The 23,325-nt window shown below is 41.6% G+C and overlaps 1 protein-coding gene across 11 annotated transcripts in view; it reads right to left on the bottom strand.

Moving 5' to 3' along the window:
* GPHN (gephyrin) overlaps nt 1-23,325 on the bottom strand; it is a 369,172-nt gene that overhangs the window by 49,710 nt on the left and 296,137 nt on the right. For 6 of the 11 annotated variants that reach the window (XM_019551529.1, XM_019551530.1, XM_019551531.1 and 3 more), the window contains 7 exons: nt 19,473-19,529; nt 17,360-17,452; nt 13,128-13,183; nt 5,391-5,510; nt 2,553-2,611; nt 2,181-2,334; nt 895-1,016 (listed from right to left, as the gene is read on the bottom strand). In XM_019551529.1, the coding sequence (XP_019407074.1) occupies nt 895-1,016; nt 2,181-2,334; nt 2,553-2,611; nt 5,391-5,510; nt 13,128-13,183; nt 17,360-17,452; nt 19,473-19,529 (661 nt within the window). The remainder of the gene's footprint in view (nt 1-894; nt 1,017-2,180; nt 2,335-2,552; nt 2,612-5,390; nt 5,511-13,127; nt 13,184-17,359; nt 17,453-19,472; nt 19,530-23,325) is intronic. The other 5 variants (XM_019551532.1, XM_019551535.1, XM_019551536.1 and 2 more) reach the window with 1 other exon arrangement.

Raw genomic sequence — 23,325 nt, 5'->3', positions numbered from 1 at the left:
CCCCAGGAGGAGTCTGGTATAGCCCTGTAACCCTCCTGGGGGGTGCGGGACCCCAGATCTGTGTGTGGGATGACAGCAGGTTGCCGCTAGCACTGGGTTGTTCTTGGCACTGCTGTCATCTGGATGCTGGTGAGTGTGCAGCTTTAAAAAAAAAAAGCCATACATTCATTGGATTTGGCAGTAGCGTTTGGGGCCTCTGAGGGCTCATGGCAGAGTCTCGCCATGCAGCAGGGGGCAGCAGGGATCTCCCCCCTGCCCCTCCCCCATCATTAGCACACAGGTGCAGCGTGGTTTGGCAGGGCGTGTGTGCTGCCTGGGAGCTAGGGCAGATCCACCCATCAGCCAGAGCTCCTGGTTTGATTCCCCAGCTCTCTGATCATTCCCCCAGTCTTCCCAGGGGGCATGGGCCCCAGATATGCACGTGGGGTTTCAGCAGGCTGCTGCTCCTGGCTGGAGAAATAGCCCAGAGCCACCGCCATCACCGGCTGGCAGCGGCAGCCTGCTGTCCTCCTGTATTTTCCGGGGGCCCAAAAATTTCTGAAATATTTCAGACGGCCTGTTCAGTTTCGGAGCTGTTTCAGAGTCCTGCGTTTTGTTTTGGATTTGGTGTTTTGACCGTTGAAACGTTTGAATCCAAAATGAAATGGCTGCCAAAATTTTGCACAGCCCTAACAAACACCGCTTATTAAAAACATCCTCATAAGACTATTCCTCTTCTTGCTTGGATGGATTTATTAAACTCTATAGAGAAAAGAAAAACCACAAAATTCTGGCATCTGTGGTAAGCTGCATTATGAATGTAGCTTTTGTGATTTTCCCTTCACTGGTGGTGTATTAAAGTACATCATATGACATGACAGCAGATGGCAATCTTTATTAACATGTGGTACTTACTTATCTCCCACAATTCCCAAGTTGATTGTTGGGTAGCCATGTTCTTGGATTGTAGCTAGGAGAGTCGAACGATTGCTGTCTCGGATCTTTCCTGGTAAGAGGTCATCCTCAGGGTTCAATAGCTATAAAACCACATACATCAGTATCCTCAGTACTTTTGCACACTTGAAATTTCCAGCTCCTGAGATTGGATAATGTTTCTACTGACAGGCACCTATGGCAAGTAAGTTATTTCATATGTGGATCTAAGCAGATTCTGAGAGTTTAGAGACTATTCAGCAGCGTAAAACTAAAAGATTTATGGCTGAGTCATGGGTAACGCCAAAAAGTAAGTTCTTCTAGGATTCCCTTTTCAATTGTTTTGATGGGTATGTCTATATAGCATAATGTGGTGCCAGCTAGAGATACAGGATCTGGCTCTGAACGGAGCTTGGAACTCTGCCCAGGCTAATATATATTGCATCTCACCAGGGCTATTAAGACTAGGTGGAGTTCTGCACTCGTGGATGTATACAGCTTCTGATAGCAGAGCTAGCTCATTCAGCAAACTTGGGTATCTGCACAGCACTGAATTATGCGTAGGCATAATCAACAGATCCACATCTGCAAACCTCTTTTCCTCATATCATATAAACTGATCTCATAGTATAAATCAAAACACAAGCTCTGAATTTGTAACTAATCAAGTTGATGGATATATCAAGTGATTCTGATTACTGAAAAGTCAAGGATGTTAATCTAAGGCTGCTGATGCAGGAGTAATAAGGTCTATTGTTTATTCACTTAGAAAGATTTTAAATATGGCAACCTACGATGGACTAACACAGTTGTTCTCAACTTCTTTAGACTCAAGGCACCCCTCAGAAAATGCCAGTCCTCAATCAGCTTCTCTCATTATTCTAGAACAGTTACAGAGGACAGTGATTTAAAAGGAGTTGCTCTTCTTGCTAGGGTGGGCAGAGTACACTACAAACCTGACTCCACTGCTAACACTCCTTCTGAGCAGTAGGACGACTGACTGGATCAGGACTGGAAATGCCAATTCTACGCCTACTGAGAAGTCCCTAAAATAAGGTTTTCTTTAAGTTCACTAGAGCAGTGCAAATGGACAATGGATATGGACCATGTTCTTGTTAGAGATTCAAATATCTCTGACTACATCAGAAGAAAGTGAGAGTTGCAGGAGCTTAGTACCTCTAAAACAGGTCCATTTGGAATTAAATTTCTATTCAAAATTCTACTTCTGTGCCTGCAGAAGAAAGAAACAGAAAAGATACTTTTCTTACCTCATTCCCTGTTGACATGACTGCGACAACTGGAAATTTATTAACTTCTACTTCTGTGACTCCAACAGTTGCTAAGAGACCAATCTCTGATGGACCCATGTGGGTTCCCTTAGCCAGCACACATTCACCTCTCTTAATGTCATGTCCTATAGGTCTGAAAATTATAGCACACAAGAAAGGAAAGAAAAAGAGAATACCATTGAAAATAACATGCACGAGTTGGTCAGGTTTCAAGCAAACAGTGCATCTCCCTATGGCAGTCATATTTTTTAAATATCCATGCTTTTTATGGGAAAACTATCTTGAAAATATATTGTAAATTGTATTTTTAAAGAGGTATTCACCTTTTTAAAATGAGGATTTTTAACAAACCTGATATCTTGGCCTGGTCGAGCCTGCACAAGAATTCGAACCTCTAGCTCTTCAGTACCCTATAAAAAAAGAGGTTGCACAAGTTCAAATGTGTTAAGCAAACAAAATTAATCAGCTTTTATTTCTCATCATTCTATACAATGTATTTATGGTTCACAAATGCTCATGCCACTCTCTGATATGTTTGCTTCAATGACTGCATTGTCACATTATGGCCCAAGTATCACCTAGTTTCTCTTTATCTGCTCATCAAGAGTTCATCACAATGTGTGCTCCAAGTTAAAGAGTTTACAATAATTATTCCTTATCTGAGCTCACCAAAAAGGACCTCCTTTGAATACATTGCTTGCCTGCCTACTTTATGACTGAATGTTCAGTTATCTCTCTCATGCAATATACTAAGGCTCTTTGTTGATTTTGTCTATCATGGGAATTCTTTCCCCTCCTGATGTGCTCAAAAGGAATTTCAGAAATAGCATCTACGGAACAAATCAAGAAGCATGGCAAAACATGTGGCACTGCAGTTATGGATAAGTAGTAAGAAAATATCCACCTTGCCAACTACTCATGTGTCCAAATTTTCAGGGGTTATTTGCATTTATGCAGTGCAAAGATCTCTTCTCCTCCTGGAAACCATGAACATATCTGAGAGTAGTTAATACATCATGTTTATGGACTTTGAATAGGACAGTGGCAGGAAAATCTGAGGCCTACTTTCTATTAGAGCTTTTGAATTCACATATTCAAGATTTCAATGCTCTGGTGGTTTGCTCAACCACCAATGAATCCATTTGAACATTTTAACTTATGGACAATGTGATTTGTATTATAAATATTTAACTTTATACGCCCTGTGAGTGGGTGGGTGATAAATATACTCAGCTCTGGAAAAGTGGCAGTCTGTCAGCAATACTGAATTTATACTATACTTAGAATGGAGCAGAATTTTGTTTTATATCAGTGCCTTTCGTATTTGTAGTGCCTCAAAGCCATGAGTCAGACATGAGATTTGCAAGGCAAACAAACATTTAGAAATAGCTACCTTGCTATATGTGACACTAGAGTCTGGTTTTCATTGCTGGACTGGTCAATGGGGTTTCTCTTTACTTTTATTAAAAGGACCCATTGACTGTTATTTTCATCACAGCAGACAGGTCCTGTGAGATCAGATTCTTCTGGCCACTAGTGTTCACTGGAGCCATTATGTATGCTCTGCATGTCTTTTAATACATAATGGGCAGAGAAGGTGAAACCATTTCTCAGATTCTTTGCCATTTTAGGATTCAAGTGGTATAGACCCTGTAGTACAGTCCTCACCACTTAAAACATGCATGATTAACATGGTCTCCATTTACATTGGGCAAATGGCTTGCGTCTGAGGAGTTGAAGAGAAAATTTACAGGAAGCTCCAGTTAAGGCTAAAAATAAGGAATTATCTGGGGGGTTTTCTTTTGGTGGTGTGAAGTCAAATCATTTCCCATTAGACATGAGTCTGGAAGAAGGCAAGCTGACCTGAAGGACAAAGTAGAGGATTTCTGATATATCCCAGCAGGTGTTTTCAAGTCCCAAGCTAGAAGCACAGCCTGTATCAGAGGCAGTCAGGCAAGAACCTTATAAGGGGACTGGGGTACTGTCATGAGGTTTGATTCTTTACTATTAGAGACAACAAGGATTTTAGTGATGATTTCAAAGAAAGTAACAGAAAGCCCACAATCCAGAAAACAGGATGGGGAGTTACAGAGGCATACTGGATAGTTTTGTTTGGAATTTACAGATTGTTCAACTAGATGGAAGATACGCGGCCAGAAACTCAAAAGATATGGGCTATTTTGCTTGAACAAAAATCTTGTAAATAAATCAAAAAACCTCAGAGGAAATTCTTTCTTTTTCTCATCATTTCTTTTGCTAATCTAGAGCATTATATAAACTTTCTCTTCAGGGCTCAGATCTTGGCCCAGCCAGAGACATATTTAACATGACCATTTGTTGAATTTCTTCCCTCCCACGGTGGAAGAAAAGGACTCTGTTCGCCAAACATCAACCTTTTCCTCCTCCATATATTTCTTGGTTACATAATAAGGGAATATTCTTTTGGGCAATATGCTTCTTTCTACCTTCCTATTTTGATAGGTTCTATTTTTCCTGTAATACCACCTTTTAAATGATGGATAGGCACTGTCACATAGTCTTGGGCAAACTTTAATAAAATCCAGTGACAGCTTGTGTTTGATCTCTACTGACTCTAACTGAGAGATGCTACCTGAACTGTTGTTCTGGTAACACAAGGAAAAGCACTGAAGCTGTAGAGGTCATCATATGTTTCCACTAACAGGAGAGGCAGTTAAGTCAGAATAACTTTCTTCATGCATTGACTCAGGCTAAGAACACTGAAACAGGCTGTCAGCACCACCACTTTAATTACCACTACCTCAACAATCCAATAAATGATTGAGGCTCCCTGTAGATATGATGCTAATATAGATTGGCAAGTTCTCAAAGCGTAACAAGTTTACTACATCTCAGCACAATACATCTTTCGTCTCTTCCTGGTTCAGCATACTGGAAGAGACAAAAGACCTTTCAGTAAGCCTGCATGGACTAGGATATTACCTATAGTAGGAATATTGAGAGGTCTATGACATTTCAAGATAAGGAGTCAGGTCATTGGAGTTAGTGAGGTTGGCCATTTTGAGTCCTTGTGGATATGGTACCCCAGTCTCAAAAAAAAAAGGAGAAAGGTTATGAAATACTGCTCCTTTTGAGACTTTCTCTGCAATCCCTGTTATCATGTTATTGCAAACAGAAGTGAGGCAAAGTAAGTTTTTAATAATGACTCACATCATCTGATTCCCTGATGAGTTCTGTATCTTCCACTTGTACCACAGCATCAGCACCGCAGGGGATTGGAGCACCTGTTGTAACTCGCATTACCTGACCAGGCATCACAGTCTGAGTTGGCTGGAAAATACAAACAAGAAAGGAAAATGAGAACTCACTATATTACATTAGATACTAGGAAGAGCTCTCTGTGAGGGTGGTTGAGCAACGGAACATGCTTAGATACGGACTCTCCACTGCTGGAAGTTTTTAAGTGCAGGTTAGACAAACATTTGTCTGAGATGGTTTACATAGGAACAATCCTGTCTTGAGTTGGGGGTGGGGGTGGGGAGCTTGGAAGTCCCTCCCAACTCCATTTTTCTTTGATTTTTATGAGTCTATAAATTAAAAAAGGGAAAGGGAAAACCTCAAAATGTTTAAAGATTCTGAGATAATTTGGAATGAACAAATCCATATAGAGTAAGGCTTATTTTCCATGTACTGCTGATGCACTATTATTGTCATGAATAAGGGAAAACCCCATGTAATTAAACAAGAATAACTTACAGATTCATATCTGGCTCAGGTATTAATGGTTTACATGCATTACCATATGATGGATGCATGGAATGAGCTAGTGGTTTCCTCCATTCCCACATTACAATACAGTCAGGAAGTGTTCCTGGTATGAGAAGCCTGACTCAGAATTCATTCAGGGAAGACTTTGGTACCTTATTTGAAGGTGATATGCCTACTGATTAATCCTGAGAGCCAATATATGACATCCATACTCCTGACCTAGTACAAGAGAACCCTGAAAACCTGGCCAAAACTGCCTGTAAGATGCTTCCTGAAGAGTGGGGTAGTGTGATGTGTAAGTACCAGGGAGCAAGAATAGGTTAGCCTGATGCATCTGGACTAAGGCCATGCTCTGCATTAAACCCTGCTCCTAGATGACCAGCCCTTTTCCTCAGAGTCAGCTGTAAAAGTTTGAGCAGAATGCTAGCAAGTAGATACCTGCTCAGTGTTTCTTCTTTAGACTTTAAGCAGTTCTGCTAAGGCTAAGTCTCAGTCCAATCCCTGGCCTGGATTCTGTCTGCCCAAATGTATGATCCAGCCTTGCATTTTGTAGGGTCTCATCCTTCTACTTCCTCTGAGTCACCTGACTCTGGTATAGATCAGTGGTTCCTGACCTTGGCTTGTTCTTTGGACAGCAATTTTGGCTCAGACCTGAGGTGTTCAATCCTTATCTAATCACTGCTTTTTGACTGCCCACATGCCAGTCTTTGACAAGAGCAGCAACAGCGCCAGCAACAAGTACAAGAGCAACAGCAATAATAAGTTGTTCTGTGATAACCACACAAGACCACAGTTCAAAGCCTCTGCAGAAAAAATATAACTTCTTAAGAAGCCAGCATTCTGCAATGAACCAACAGCTGACAACTGACACTCAAGCAAAAGCTAATCTCAATTATTATTTTGTGTCAGTTTTCCACCAGCTCAAGGGGATCACCCCTCCTGACAGGGCACAAGACTACAAGGTAAGGGTGACGATATGCCTACATTTGGTGAAGACCTTGCGAGGGAACACCTTGGGAGGATGGACATCCATAAGTCAGCAGGCTCTGATGGAATGCACCCAAGAGTGCTAAAAGAGTTGGCCGACTTTATAGCTCTGCAACTGGCAAGGATATTTGAGAACTTGTGGCATTCAGGAGAAGCTCCTGAAGATTGGAAGAGGGCCAATGTGGTGCCTATCTTCAAGAAAGGAAGGAAGGAATATCCAGGGAACTACAGGCCAATCAGTTTGACCTCAATCCCTGGGAAAACCTTGGAAAAAATTATCAAAGAATCCATCAGCAACAGGCTGACAGAAGGCGCCATTCTGAGAGAAAGCCAACATGGCTTCATTTCAGGTAGGCTGAGCCTGACCAACCTCATCTTCTTCTATAACCAGGTGGTGCGTCACCTGGACTGGGGTGGGGGCAGGGTTGGGGGGAAGGTTGATGTCATTTACTTAGATTTCAAAAAGCCTTTGATTTGGTCTCCCATGATGTCCTTATGGCAAAACTGGGGAACTGCAGCCTTGACAACCTTATGCTCCAATGGCTTGGGGACTGGCTTTGTGGTTGGACCCAGAGAGTGATTGTTGATGGAACCAAGTCAGCATGGCATATGGTGACCAGTGACATCCCTCAGGGTTCAGTACTCAGACTGGTACTCTTTAATATATTCATTAATGGCCTGGATTTGGGTGTCAGAAACAAACTGGTTAAGTTCACGGATGACACAAAATTGTGGGGAAGCATGGACGCACTGGAGGATAGGCTGGGGATTCAGGCCGACCTGGATAGGCTCGCAATATGAAACCTGATGACCTTTAATGTAGAGAAATACAAGGTGCTCCACCTCAGGAGGAAAATCTCCTATCATACCTATAGGCTTGGCAGTGCTTCACTCACTAGCACTACGTCTGAAAGAGACTTGGGGGTCATGATTAACCACCAGATACATATGAGCCACCAATGCAATGTTGCAGCCGACCAAGCAAATAAAACCCTGTCTTGCATCTACCACTGCATCTCAAACAAGACCCAAGATGTCATTCTCCCACTTTATTCAGCCTTGGTGAGGCTGCAGCTATAGTACTGCATCCAATTCTGGGCTTCACACTTTAAAAGGATGTGGAGAAGCTCAGAGAGTCCAGAGGAGAGCCACGTGCATGATCAGAGGTCAAAAGAGCAGGCCATCTGAGGAGAAGCTGAGAGGAATGGTATTCTTCAGCTTGGTTAATCATAGACTCAGGGGGCACTTGGTGGCAGCCTATAAATATATCAGGGGTGTTCATCAGGACTTGGGAGAACATTTGTTCACCAGGGCTCCTCCCGGGAAAACAAGGTTCAATTGTCACAAACTGCTGGAAGCCAGTTTTAGACTGGACATAAGGAAGAACTTCTTTACTGTTCGAGTACACAGAGTTTGGAATAAACTCCCCCCAGAAGTGGTGCAAGCACCTACTCTGGACACATTTAAGATATGCTTGGACGATTATCTTGCTGGAGTCCTTTGACCCTGGCTGACTTCCTGCCCTTGGGCAAGGGGTTGGACCAGAAGATCTCACGAAGTCCCTTCCAACACTAATGTCTGTGAATCTATGAACAGCAACATAATGAAATAAATGATGTGAACATTTAAAAAAAATTGCATCACCAATACATTAGAACTATTTTTTTTTCAAAATCCACAGTTAAAATCATTGTTCGGCCACAGACACTGAAGAAAGGAAGGAAGGGAGGGTGGGAGGGAGGGAGACCTTGTTAGTAAAATGGAAGATCAAAGTAAAGTACAATTGTGCAAATGTCATTTTTTTGTGCAAAGTTGCACATCTGCTCCATCCATCCTTCTGCATCAGTTTTTGTGTAGTGATATTCTCGGAAGTGCCAAATTAAATCTGGAACATGTGTACTTCAAAAGCCCCATGTACTTAGCACATTGGGGCACTTCTAGGGGGAGGGTAATTTTCCTTATCAGCTGTATTAGTGCAGGGATGCTCAAGCCTCAACCCAAGCGTCAGCCCCAGCCTGAAGAGCTGTGTCCTTTGCCCCATGGGGCTCCCTAAGGGTCTGAAAATTGGGTGGGGGAGTGGTGGCAGCATTAATAGCTGCTCCTCTTGGTGCCAAATTTACAGAGCCATGGGGAGCCTCATGGGCTGGATAACATTGCCTTGTGCAGCAGGCTGCACCACTGCATGGCCAGATCCAGGCAAGCGGGGTTGGGAAACTGTCTAGCTGGATCCAGGCATGAAGGATGAAGCCAGTGTGTGACCAGATCCAGGAATGCAGATTCGGGCTGGCATGCAGGGCTGGGCTGATTTGTGGCTAGATCTAGGCATGTGGGGTGGGCTAGTATGTGGCTGGATCCAGGGTCAAGATGGCATGCTGGATTGCACCCACAAACCAAACACATGCACCAACCCTGTGTGGGGATCCTGCCTACAGACCGACCCTGCATCACTCATCAGGCCCATGGGGCTGGAAGTTTGGGTTTCATTGCATCAGAATGGTTAACTGACCCCTCAAGACAAGGCTGAATTTAGTTTTGGGACTTACAAGGTCAAGGGAGCTTTCAATAGGATAAGCAAAATGAGAACTAAAAAGGCTGTAATTATGACAACTTGTGCCTAGAGTTCCATTAACCCTCTGATCCAGGGAGCATATTATAGTATGTCTCAGGTGATTGGAGAATCAAATCTAGGTCATTCCTATGCATCTTAGTAAGCACCCTGGATGGCTCAGGTGAAGATATTCTGTGGGTTAGAATCACAGAATTATAAGTAGTAGCGTTAAAAGCGACCGTCAGAGATCATCTAGTCCAACACCCTGCCTGAGGCAGGATCATCCTCATTCAAACCATCCTATACAGAGCCATTGTCTAACTTATTAGCAAAACTACACAGTTGGCCCCAACACAACCACAAGACATAACACCCTAACCTGCCACAGTTAATACAGAAGGACCACAGTGGTCAGTGTCCTGTTGCTGCAAATGTTGGTAAAATATGCTTGAGAGATCCAAGGAAGAGGGCCACAGCCCCCTGCTACACAGGAAGGTAACCCCCCCACATTCCATACCAATCTGACTATGGGGTAAAATTCTTTCCTGAATCCCAAATATGAACTCCAGCTGCTCCGACCCTGAGCAGAGTGGCAAGACCCTCTAAGCAGTTACCTTTGCGTTTAACTTTCAGCAGAAGCACTGGCACACCTGTCAAAATCCCCAGCCTTGGCTGCAGCCAATGTTTCCGAAGATTGCAAATCTGTCTCCCTTCATCGTAACTCCCGCCACCAACACATGTAGCTGCAGTAGAGGGAAAATATTTCCTGGCCCCATATGAAAACCAGCAAAACCCAGAGCATATGCAATACTCATAGTAGGACACGAGCATACATCATCCCTGGCTCTCATAATTAGCTTAACTTTTAAGCAATTTATAGAGATATTCTGACCTAGGGATACAGAAACTGCCACAACTGCATTAGCTGTAGGTACATTTTATTTGGAAATTTTTTAAAAAATAGTTAAAAATGATTTGCCTTCTCTAGGCAGAAAAATAATCTATCCAATCTAGAATTTTGTGTATGACTGTCAGAAAGAGAGACTTTGAGAAACAAAACCTTGGCACGTAAGAAATGAAAGCTCTTATATATTTAATCTAAATTTATAGTATAAATGAACATACCGTTCTTTATGTAAAATTATAATACTGTTTTAAATTTATTAAGTGGTTTCTGTCCTGTATCAGTGGGTTTCAAGAGTTAACTGTAAGATACATTAAAAAAAAATCCCTCTGATTTTAATGGGTTATCTTTTGGCTTGAAGGACCACAAGTTGCATAACATGACTAGAAAAGTGCCAGAATTCAATGGGTGAGGTTAATTATGGTAAAATGTGCTGTAAATATTCATGCTTTTGCAGCTTACTGCTAGGTTAATTAGCATAATGACTCTTTTCTGAGTTGTCCACTTCAAATGATTTAAAGCATCTAAACATACTTATGCATAGCACCTGGTGTTTTACAATGATTACTGCTGACTGCATATTTATAAACTCCTTTTCTGCCCCTCACTAAATTGAACCTATTCATTTGTCTCCTGAATAACTATTCAGGTATACACAAAGGTATACTGTCTTGCAACTTGAAGGATTTTCATTCTTTTTTCCTTTAGGATAGACACTGACATGAAAACACAATGATAGATACTGTATTAATACTAGATATGACCTTAGCATGAGCGAACACAAAAGCAGAGCAGTGGATACAGAAACTGAAGGATATGTATTAACCTTGAGAGGTGCCTAACAGGCTGCATATACACATTCAAATAATTTAGGAGAATTCTCCCAGGTTTGTTCTTGTGGTAGATAAACTTACCCAGAGCCACATGTACAGACATTTGAATGCTGAGGTCCTGAAGAGTGGAGAGCCTGCAGTGCTGACACTGTGCAGCCAGTGGGAGGGCCTGTGCATGCAACTCTGTATGATCTACAGGTTTCCTTAGTCTGCCTGACAACAGATGACAGCAGTGTATAGGGCAGCCCTGATTGGCTAACCCAGATTGCCCATAGTTAGCCTGTGTTGTGAATATGTACAGATATTCATTCTCTCAGGAGAAACTCTCCTGGAAGTGATTTAACCCTGGGTTGTATCCAAGTTATTTTTCTCCTGGAGTGGCTATTTTCACTTTAGAAGAAAAAGCCTGAACATCTGTACACTTGTTTGTCCTGGGAAAGCAATAGCTCTCAGGAGAAACTGAATGTCTGTACAAGGCCAGAATCTTTTCAGATATGAAATGTTGCTTGACACAGCTCATGAAAGAAAAGATATGAACACTAGAGAGTGGAGTTCAGACAAAGATCTGAAAATATGATGGAGGACAGGAGACAGGAAGCTGCAGTGGCAACTCCTGACACCTGCTGAACAAAAGAACTTGGAGATCAAACTTCTAGATCAGGAAACTGACTCATGAAACAATGTGACCAAGAGAGAAGAAGCCAGTAGAGAAGAAACAAGAGCTGGAGGGCAGATACTAGAGAATGAAGAGGAGAAGTAGGTAAGAGATGGGTTGGTAAGGAAGAAGAGAAAGGAAAACAGTTCAAACTGAGAGAGGAAGAGATGATGGAGGGAGCTAGGAATGTGAGCCCAGTAAGAAATTAGGATGATATACAGGCAAGTAAGAGAAAAAATAGACGACAGAATGATCTACATACAAAAAAAGGAATAGATGGAAGAGAGTCTGACATGCACCCTGGCACCCACAAGAGGCAGGTATATGTAATTCTGGACTCTTTATTCAGATTAATCAATGTGTGTGTTACCTGACCAGGTCTAGGAAGCTGAAGTGAGTGCTGTCTATCAAGAGCAAGGATATAAAATATGGATTTACAGTTGAGAAAGATGTTGATGGGAACAGGGAAAAGTTCACTGGACCTTCCTACTGGGACAAATGACACTGCCAGATGCCTACTGAAATAAATCAAGGATGAGTATATCAGACTGGGAAAAATGCTTAAATAGGTGGAGACTTAGGTGACCTTTAGTGGAATCCTTCTGGTCCCTTGAGAAGGAAGGGAAATGCATGACAGATAATGAACAGCAACAGATGGCTACAAGTTTTAGTGACCTGAGAAGACTACTCCCACTTCCCTAAAATCTGAATAGAGTACATCACCTGCTTTGGCAATTCAGCAGAAGGGAAAATCACTTGCATGTAATTCTGCATCTTTGAAGTGATGTGTGCAAAAATCCAACACACAAATGACTTGTGCAATTAGATGCTGGGTTGAGGGCTGTTCAGAATCTGAAACCCTGGGCTTCTAGATTTCATTAATGACAACAACAGCAGAAGCAGAGTGCTTGCTAACATTATACTAGGGAATTGCTGTGCACATTCAGACCTCATATGACCCTCTAGAGAACCACCAGTACCACTCTCTGAAGGATACTGGGGTGTAGTCTCTCTGATTTTATACTAGCTTCTAAGATCATACTACAACATGTGTAGTTGTAGACTAGATACTATGCACACAAATGTGTAGTGACTTAGAGCTGTCTTCAATTACAAGTCCATTGTTTGGAACACTTAAGAAATTGCGCAGAACAGAAACAAATAATAATTACAACTAAAAAGAAATCAGATTTTTATTTTCATAGGAAATAAAAAAATACTCAAAAAAAGAGATAAAAAAACATATGCTCACCTGCTCACCAGCTTGGGATTCACCAATGATGAATCTATCCCCAGGGCCGTCGGCAGCTGTAAGAAAGCACAGAAGAAAGAAGATTATAAAAAGGTAAAACCACCGAAAAAAAGAGAAAACAACATAGCAAGCAAGGAAGAACCTTAGAATAATGTGCAGTTTAGTTCAGACCTGCTTCCTTAGTTTCTATGTGAGAAGATATAAGTGTTATGTGAAACATTTTCAGCCTTAAGGGATTTTAAGATATCTTGAAAAGTTCAACATATTTACATGTATTATCTTTGGTAGAATAATATGTTCTGTCACAAAATTGTTCAGATATACTCACTGTTCCTCTTGCAAGAGAATGGAGAGGTCTGAGGAGACCATTATGGATTATTCTAGCAACAAGAATTTTTTGTGTCACATGGCAGAGAAAGTCTGGCTATAATCACCTAATACAGCTATACTGAGACATACTGCCGAATTTGCACACACTGCTTCCTGATACAGAAGTAACACAACCACGCTAGTGAGACATTATACAGCCATGTTACTGAGACATTATATAGTATCAGCAGAAGGAATGATTGGTTTAACTTGGAAGAGCCCAATGGACAATGTTAACTTGACTTCAGATTCTAAAATAAGAGTGGAATAGAAGAATCTAGCTAAAAGGAGTCAAACTTTTCCCCTTTTAGTGGCAAGTGGCTCTGGGGCTGAAATACTGAGATCTGAAGAACCATCCTCAAAAATAAGAGAGTTATGTGACAGTTGTATATGGTTCTTTAGGCTTTAAATATTAGATTATTTTATTTTAGACTGCTTTCTGAGAAAGCTAATGCACAATATATGGCATATGACCACCTTATTGTCTCACATAGAAGAAGAATGTTGACTAGCCTTATTAGTTTTATTACGGATAACAAAAATATTTTTAAGGCTCACTGGTGCCAAATCACTGATCTAAATTGGTGCTAGTGTTCATTATTCCATGTGTGGACTGAAGTTGTCTTTATTCAGTTTGAATGAAGATGCTATGTTGGGGTGTCAAAGATACAACCTGTGGAGCCCTATCATCCAGCCCATGCTCTATTTAGTGCAAGGAGCTGGTCTGGTGCACTCGCTACACACAGCATGCATGTGGAGTGTGGGGCTGGTCTGGGCACCTGTGCTAGACTGGCCCTGTGTGCTGAATATGGGGCTGGTCCAGATTGGATCCCTGAGTGATGGCTCTGGCATGTGGGGAATTGTATGGGCCTGATCTGGTCTGTGGACTGGCCTCACGTCCCTCATCTGGCCTTTGGGGTCAAAGGAGTTTGATACCTCCACACTATACCTTAGAAGCAGATAGACCACTTCTATCAGATTGTCATCTAATTGATTACCACATCAATCAGATGAAAGTTGAATTGTGGGAAGATCACACTGCACCCAATCACCTGGAATACTGACCAGTGTGTGGGCTGAATTGCATAAAATAGACTGGTGAGACATTTATGGTACCACTGTTTGTTTAATTCAGACTCTTATAACAATTTTTTGCCTTCCTGGCCAATTATGGAAACACAGTGCTACAAGGGACCTCAAGGTCCACAGTTCTTAAGTCCAATTTACTGCACAGATGCTGGATTTGCTGTTCTTAAACAATTCAAGATGGATGTCTATCCAGCCTACTTTTTTAAAACCTCCAGTGAAGGCTATTCCACAACTTCCCAAGCAGCTTGTTCTCCTGTCCTAGTGTTCTTATAATCAGGAAGTTTGTCCTGAGATTTGATCTAAATCTGCTTTTTGTAGTTTAAATCCATGACCTTATGTCTGGCCCTATATGGCAAGGAATGACATTTTGTGCTTATCTTGTTTATGGCAGCCTTTCAAATATTTGAAAACTGCTACCATGTCCTTTGCATCACACCTAATCAAAAGCAATCACTTCAAATTGGGCTTGGGTAAATCAAACACACTCAGCAAAATATCTTTCTGAATTTCATGGCATAGTAATGATCTTCATCAGAGATTATCACTTCTTTGCTTCGTGGTTCAGAAGAGAAAACTTGCACGTACAGTCTTTGAATCATGCACATTCAACAGATTGCTCAATGTTATTTTTAAAAGACGTGTGTGTATACCTGAGCAGATGATCTGGGAAAGAAAAGTCCAAAAAAATCTCAGATGGATAAATCACTGCAAACCACGTAAATAGTGCTAATGAAAGACACACACTTTAGGTCAACTGAATGGCTCCAATATTTCCTGAAACTGAATTAATTTTTCTAATATAAATCATACTAAATACTGTACTAGTTGTTTCTGTAAGGAAGAGTGTCAAATAACTGTCTGATGTAATTGAATTAATTTATAAAGACTGTACATAAAGTCCTGTTTCCTTTTACACAATAGGAATCAAATAGGAGGAGACCATTTATTTGTTTTCAGTTCTTAGACTCTTTCAAACCAAACTTCTACCCACAGTTTTCCCTCTCAGCCCTTTTGTTTCTCTGGCTTTGTCTGGAGCTTCCCCGTGCACTTCACACAAACACACACAGCTGAAATCTAATTAATTTTCTGCCCCTGTATTTGTTACCAGACCCTCAAGAAACACTTTGGACTGTTACATGGCCTACGTATGGTTTAGTTCCCTGAGTGGTTTTTCAGTGTTTCAGCTATCTACTCCAAAAAAAAAAAGAGAAGAAAACAGTTGTCCCTGGGCTGAAAGTGTCTGTCAGGACCAATAACTTCAGTTTCCAATCTAATTGTCCAACCTCTAGCATAACAACATACCCACTACTCAACACGCAGGTGTTACATAGGACTTTTCATCAGTGGATCTAAGGACACAGGCATACATACTACTCAGCATAGTTTAAATATTGTTTAAACCTGAAGTGGACGGACACACAATCCTGTTTAACTGGTTTAAATCTGCCTGGAATGGTTCAGAAGTATACCTGGAAAATCAAGCACTATGAATTGGTTCACTGTGAACCTGTTCGATGTTATGTGTGGACACCAGGTGTTCTGTGAGATGGGCCTGGTCAATTCTCCAGGCATCCCACGCTGCATCACTCCTAACTCCCCCCAGCCTGTTGCAACTGGCCACTCTGGTACACAGCCAGAAACTCTACTGACCTCTTTCCTCCTTTTGTTGGAGCTTTTTATCAACGAGCTCCCTTGCACCGCTGTTCAGTAAAAGCTATTTTTCTAACAACCACCTGTGTCTTCACTCTGTACTCAACTACAGCCCCTCAAATGTTCCCTCCCCTGCCCCTGGAAACCTAAAAGTGTGGGTCCAAGCACTCCTTCCTCTCAAAAGCAGGCAAGCACACAACTCTGATCAATTGTAGGCTTTTGAAGTTTATTGAACTAGTGTTTAGAACAGAAGGGAAAGCAGAAAAGTAAAAATGGGCTCAGCCACAAGTCATCCCCCCTGCCTTTCCCCCAGAATCCCCAAAACCTGGGTGCAAGTGCTCCCCCACCCTCACTGTGAAACATGCTGGGCTGGGTACTCCTACCCCGAGTGCTGATAACACATCACTGCAGTGCCATGAGGACTGTGGCTCCCTCTGGGGAGCCAGCATTCTAAGTAAGTTTTGGGGGTTTTTTTGCAGTAAGCCTGCCAAAATCATGGAGCCCACTGTTTTTTGTGGAGTCTGACATTTTTTTATGGAGCTCACCTGATTTTGCACTTTCCACGAAAATTATGCAATCACTAATCATAGGGACCTAACGAATTTATGATTGCATGATGTATGCATATTATCTATCTATCTATCTATCTATCTATCTATCGAGTTATATATAAAATATTATTGATATATTAGAAATCTTCCTGCCTCTCATTCAGGAAACACCATTACTTGCATCTCAAACTATATCTTAGGGCCAGACTTCCTTCTAGAAAGCAACCGTTAGATGGCAGATTCTACTGCAAGAGGCACCAGGACCAGTACAGCCAAGTGAGTAAAGAACTGAGTGACAGTGCTTACATTGCAACTGTAAGTATGTTGGCAAATATGCATGGGTACAAATACATGCATGCACACCTATTTAAAGAGTTAAAACTGCAGTAAGCACAACAGTCTTCCTTTAAAATGGCTGAATTTTACACAACAGGAATTCAGTAATCTAGATTTCTAAAAATGAAATAAATACAATTTCAAGGAAAAAATAAATGCTTCCAACAATGATGGAACGTGCAGGTGTACAAGCAAGCTGGTGTACAGTTACGTTTTCAGAAGATGTACTGCATTTACCTCTTACAGCATAGCCATCTTTCACCGATGCTGGAAATGGGGGGAGGTTGTCTTTTGCATAAACGTCTTGAGCAAGGACTCGACCCATTCCATCTAAAAGAGGAGAAAGAGCAAACAGAATGTTCTACGTTAGTGAATCTAATGAAAGGGAATAGACGGCGACAGGAGCATGCTCCCATGGATGAAATTCATGGGTCTGTGACATATCTCATAAACAGGTCTTTCAAGCTTTCGATGCGTGTCAAAACCAATAGAGAAATGAATGGAAAATGCAGTCTGAAGGCAGAGATAAAAGATCTGGTTCAGTCAACCTGCATTTCTGGTTAGGGTGAGCTTGTTGGCAATGGATTTGGATGTACAATATCCTGACCCAAAGCAGTTAGCTGAGACAAAATTAAAACAAATGACCTCTTGAGCATTTACAATAATTTTTTTTTTGCATTTGCAATTTTTTTAACCTTTTCTTCAAATATAATGTTTAAATAAAAATTTGTATTGGTAAAAGGTGCAAAATTGAGTTCAGAGAGCCAGTGTAGATCATTTCTGTCTTACTATAACATTAATTAGAGGCACTTAAAATTATTTTACCCAGTAAGAAAATATTACAATTTGGATGGTCAGATATTAGGATCATGGCAACTAAAAGAAACTTTAATTATATGGACAGATAGAGACCGACTGGATTTAAGGTGGCCTTAATTGTTAAAGTATTACTGATTCTATGATTTATGTATGATTCTCTAGATTAGAATATGCTACTGAGTTTTTTATGTATAATTAAAAAAATAACTGTGATGAATACAACATTTGGCTCATTTCTTTTGTGTAGCTGTTGGTGAGGGCTTTGTTACAACAACACTAGTAAATTGTTTAGGTCAGTGGTTCTCAACCTTTTCAGACCTGAAGCATCCCTTTATAGGCTCAAGGCTCCTCATGGAAAATGCCAGCTCTTAGTTTTCAAACATTTTTGACTATAGAAAAATAATACAGCAATTCTTCTGTTTCAAAGAACTCAGAAAGACTGGAACAGGTCAGAACGTTTTAACACTATGGATTCCTATTTGAAATCCTGGGCTGCGTCCAAACGAGCATGGCCATGTGCTATGTGACACATACCGCATGTTCAGTTGTTCTCCACGCTGCAAGGGAACAGGGGTCAAAAGAAACCCATGGGAAAAAAAAGAGGAGCAGCACATGTGGCAGGCAGCAGCATGCACTGCCCAAAACTGGAGCCTGGCCAGCTGGAACTGCACTCTGCTGCCAGCCAGGCTCCATATGGCAGGATCGTTGCTGCTGCAGCCCTGGGAGGCCCCCAGGACCCCAGATAAGGTTGGTAGGGCCAGCCCAGTGATGGCCCTAATCTCCCCTACCCCACCTGGGGTAACTTGCTGTGTGGTGGTACAGGTGTTCCCTGGGGACAGCTAGCAGTGGCACAAGGTGTGCAGCCTCTAGTTGTCCCTGGGGAATCAAATGTTCATGCATGTCTGGACATGGCCCTGGAGTTTATCTTGTGAATCAAGTTTGCACACCTAACTGCTAACATTTCACAACACCTTGCAGCACCCTTGAAAGGATTTTAAGGCACCTGGGTTGAGAATCACTGATTTTGGTGCTAGTCAGTGGGAATTTTTCTATTTAATGGAAGGTATATGTATCTTCTCTTTAACTGCACTTACCAACTGTAACTGTAACCTATATCTTGTTTCTGTATGCATAGCAAAAAGTTCTAATATGCACTCTCATCTTAATATATAAATACAGCTTTATTCCAGGACAAAAATAACATTAAAAAAGTAAGGTTGAGAGTATGCTTTGGTAATTTAAGGTAAGAAAATTATAGGAATTTTGTAAGTATCCAAACCTATTGAAAATAAATCCAAACTTATTAAAGAATAAAAAAAAATAAGTAAGGCACCTAAACCACCTTAACTTTGCCCTCTACCAACGCTGCTGAATAACTCTACAAATATGAGTTTAGTATTTTATCATTTGTAGTTTCATATTAGATTAAATTTATTTTTATGCATAGATTAAGGAATTATATTTATATTCCTTGTACAAGAGTTGTCTTATTGTTTCCTTCTAATAACCATCTGTTGTCTACAATTCTAACCTTGGACTGTAAACTTTTCACTGCAGGGGCTACGTCTGCTGCCTCCTCCATGTAACCCTGTGAGAAAAGAAGACCCTGTCACAGACACTGCCACACTTTGCAACAGACTGGGAGAGAAATGCATAGATACTGCAGTCTCAAATAGGAATAGGCTGTGCAGCATGGACAGCACTGCTGTAGTGTAGAGGGGCAAGGCCAGAATACAGGAAACCCATATAAGGTATGCTTAACAATAGTATAACATGGGGTGGGCAAGCAGGGCATCAACCCTGGGCACCAACTTAGTCAGGTGCCAGAATGCCCCCCTGGGGAGTCTGTGCCCCAGCAGAAGCAGCAGCCCAAAGCTGCTGCTGTAGAAGCATCAGCTTGGTGGATGCAGATCACACTGTTGCTGTAGCAGCAACTAGGGTGAGCAGACCATGACATGGCAGCATCAGCTGAAGATGTTTTGTGCTCTCGGAGCTGGTAAGACTCCCCACTCCCCCTGCTCTCAGCACTCCATGCCCGCTGGTGCTCAGTGGCACCACTCTCCCTGCTCTCATTAGGCCTCTAAGGCTAAGGTGCTGGGTAAACTTAATGTAGCCCTGCCTTCCTGTTATATTCACTTATCTGAACTATTTAGTTCCAACCCTAGCTCCTTCTGAGGGTCTACTTTTGTCAAGCCAACAGAGAAGCATTAATTAGAGCTATCAAAAGGTTTATTCCTCTTCTGTAGGAGGCAGTATGGAAAGCAGGGGAAGCTGCTTAGCACTTATATCACTCGAGTAATTCTAAGATGTTGTATGTACATTCTTGTGTGCATCTTTTTTTTTCAAGGGAGACAGAAAATTATATATGATTTTTGGGTTTGGAGGCCTGAGTGTGCATGAGGACTTTGGCAGGGGAGGCAGAAAAGTGTATGAGTATGGGTTGCCCTTCCATACCTTTGTGAACATTGGCGAACTGACCTTCAGTCAAAGGGGGCTGCAATGTAAATTATAGTTTCTATAACAACAACAATACCATATTTACTTAAATCTAAGATAAGTTTTTCCCCCTCAGTCAGCATAAGGGAAAAAGCCCCTTGTTTTAGGTTTGCACACAAAGTGGGGGGGAGGGGAGGGAGGCAGGTGGCTGCTACAGCTCTAATTCTGGGCCTGAGCCTGGGTCTGGGCCAGAGTCAGACCCCCAGCAGCTTCCTGCCCTCCCCTCTCTCCCCCTCCTTACTGTCAGGTGTAGCTCAGCTCTGGCTCAGGCTCGGTTCCCTCCTGGGCATGGAGCACATGGAAAATATGTCTCCTGCCTGGCCAATCAGTAGTGATGATACTGGTGCATGGCCTGGCAAGCAATAGCTTCCATGTGCTGCTCCCGGAGGAAACAGAGCCTGAGCAGTGTCTGACAGTAAAGGTGTGGGGGAGGAGACAAAGGATGGGGGGGGAGGTAGGGACAGAGATTGTGGGGCACAAGGGAGAGAGCAGCAGAGGCCATGAGGAGCTGGGAGCCAGGGGGTGTGGGAGTGGGGAGGGGGGGCAGGCGGAGAGGGCTGCAGGGAGAAGAATTGTGGGGGTGAGTAGAAGGCAAGGGGCTAGCTGACCCCACCCCAAGCAGTATTTTTCCTGCTGTAACAGTAGAAGTGGGATGAAATTAAGACATCTCTCCAATAATTAGATTCTATACCTGGAAAATTATAACAAATTTGTAATTTTTCCATGTATATAATTTAATTACTGGGGGGGGGAGGTCATCTTAGATTCAGGGTCAACTGAAATTTGAGTAAATACAGTAGTTTATACTTGATTGCTCCTGTACTGATACCCAAATATATCAGAATTCAGCTGGGAGCAACTATTTATAGTATATTTTAGAATGCCTTTTTTATAATAGGGATTTGCCTTCTGTGCAATAACTGGAAAGGCACCTTTACAATGCACCTTAATGCTTCCATATGATAAAATAATGTGGAGACTAATTGATTTTCACTAGAAAGATTACTAAAAAGCTTGGGTACTTAGACTAAATGGGAAAATACACAGACGTTTAACTAGATCACAGAAAAGCCAGTTTTTACAGAACTAGGATAAATGCCCCTTCTCTTCACAGACACTCCAAAGCCAATGCAAAAGCAGAATTCTTAATTTTAATAGGCATGCTGCATCTTTATTTTACTACTTTTCTGTATGCAAAGGCCCACCGCTTAGAGAGAGAAGTTGGACATTTTGTTCCTGGCATTCTGCCACAAGATATTTGGATGAACAAATGTCCAGCCAGGAGCTGGAAAGCATTTAGTTAAGAATAGGGAAAGAAATAGAAATGTGATTGCTGAAGAGAAGCACGAAGTGAAGAGAAGTGAAGCCAGCCAACACTTAAAGGACACTCTCTGATAAATTTTTCACTTTCCTTTGTTTGCAGTCTCCTCTAAAAACTTCTTCATTTTACTGATTTTGGCTAATTTTGATTTTAAGACAAAGTTGTGAAATTCTTTTTGTGTCATCGTATTATGCATCCCCATGATCACAGCTTTCTGGGGCTAACAGAAAAAAAAATTACTTCTAATTTTGCTTCTTTGAAGATGTTATTCCAGTATGATTTTCATTTTGGGGTCTTAATTTTTCTAATGCAGGTTTCGTTTAAAAAAAAAATTACACTACTGTTAAGACTTTTTCCCCAGCAGGGCAACAGTAGTGGCACAGAATAGTGACCTAGGCCTTGTATTAGTTATCATGCACTATTCCTTACCCCTGCTGTCCCTCCCAACAATACAATCAGTCTCTGTAATGATAGGCTAATTAAAAATGATTCAAATGTTAGAAAAATATACCCTAGAGCAAAAAAGAAGCCGAGTAATATTAAGATTATACAATCTCCAAATTGTGAAGGTAGGTGGGAGGGATAATGAGCACTGTGTTGCAGTGATCTCTTCAAATGAACAGAATTGCACACAAATAACTTCCACCACTTCTGCAAGGATGCCATTAGCCCAGATTTTGGCTCCTGGGGAATATGGATTTTGAGAGGAATCCTCCCCCAAAAAGAGAGAAGGCTGCAATAAGCAGCAATAAAGCCACTGCCAATGGTGAGAACAAAACTCTTTTTTTTTTTATTATATAAGAAAAGGAAGGAACACCCCTCCCCGTAGATATCTTCTAAGTGCCCAGGCAGACCACCTGCTCAAACTTGCAAAGGTAAGCAGTAATATAGGGAAAAAAGCTTCATATGACAATAGGCTAATTTAAAAAATGGACTTTTTAAAATAAGACTTCTCTGGAATGAGAACATTTGGCGTTCTTTATCTTGAAAACAATTTCTGAAAATGAAGCCTCAGAAATGGATTGGTTTCTTCCAGTGTGATTTGCTGTGGAGAGGAATGGGCCAGGACACTGTGTTCTAGATGCCTGCAATAGAGACATCTTTGGAAGGAGCAGCCAAGGTAGCCTTGTCTTGTGCTGAATGACCCTTGACAGAGCCTTTTAACTTCTGCTCAGCTAGGCCAAAAACTAAAAGGTGTACACTTGAATTTCCATTTAGACACGCCTACTTGGTAGCTGTATGGCTTAGAGGCAAAAAGCTGGGTGGATTTTCAAAGGATTTCAGTCTTCTTCAAAGAGATTTATTATTGCTGAATATATGGAGAAGGGTCCACTGCTTGATGTGCTCATGAGGCCATAAGAATAAATATCATTCATACATGGAAGGATGATACTGCCCTGAGGGCGGATCTTGGTTGAGTCCAAAGCATCACCTTTTTCTCACAAGGTGCAGCATATCAAGACCAGTCACTAGTGCCGGAAGTTTATGCACTCATATGCCTAAAGTATATGAGCTGATATAATTGACTCCAGAAGCATGATCTTCCACGTAAGAAATTTTAAATTCT

Source organism: Crocodylus porosus, unplaced genomic scaffold (assembly GCF_001723895.1).
Source record: "Crocodylus porosus isolate Cpor-Errol unplaced genomic scaffold, CroPor_comp1, whole genome shotgun sequence".
Lineage (NCBI taxonomy): Eukaryota > Metazoa > Chordata > Crocodylia > Crocodylidae > Crocodylus > Crocodylus porosus.
This window is presented reverse-complemented; position numbering and strand designations above follow the sequence as displayed.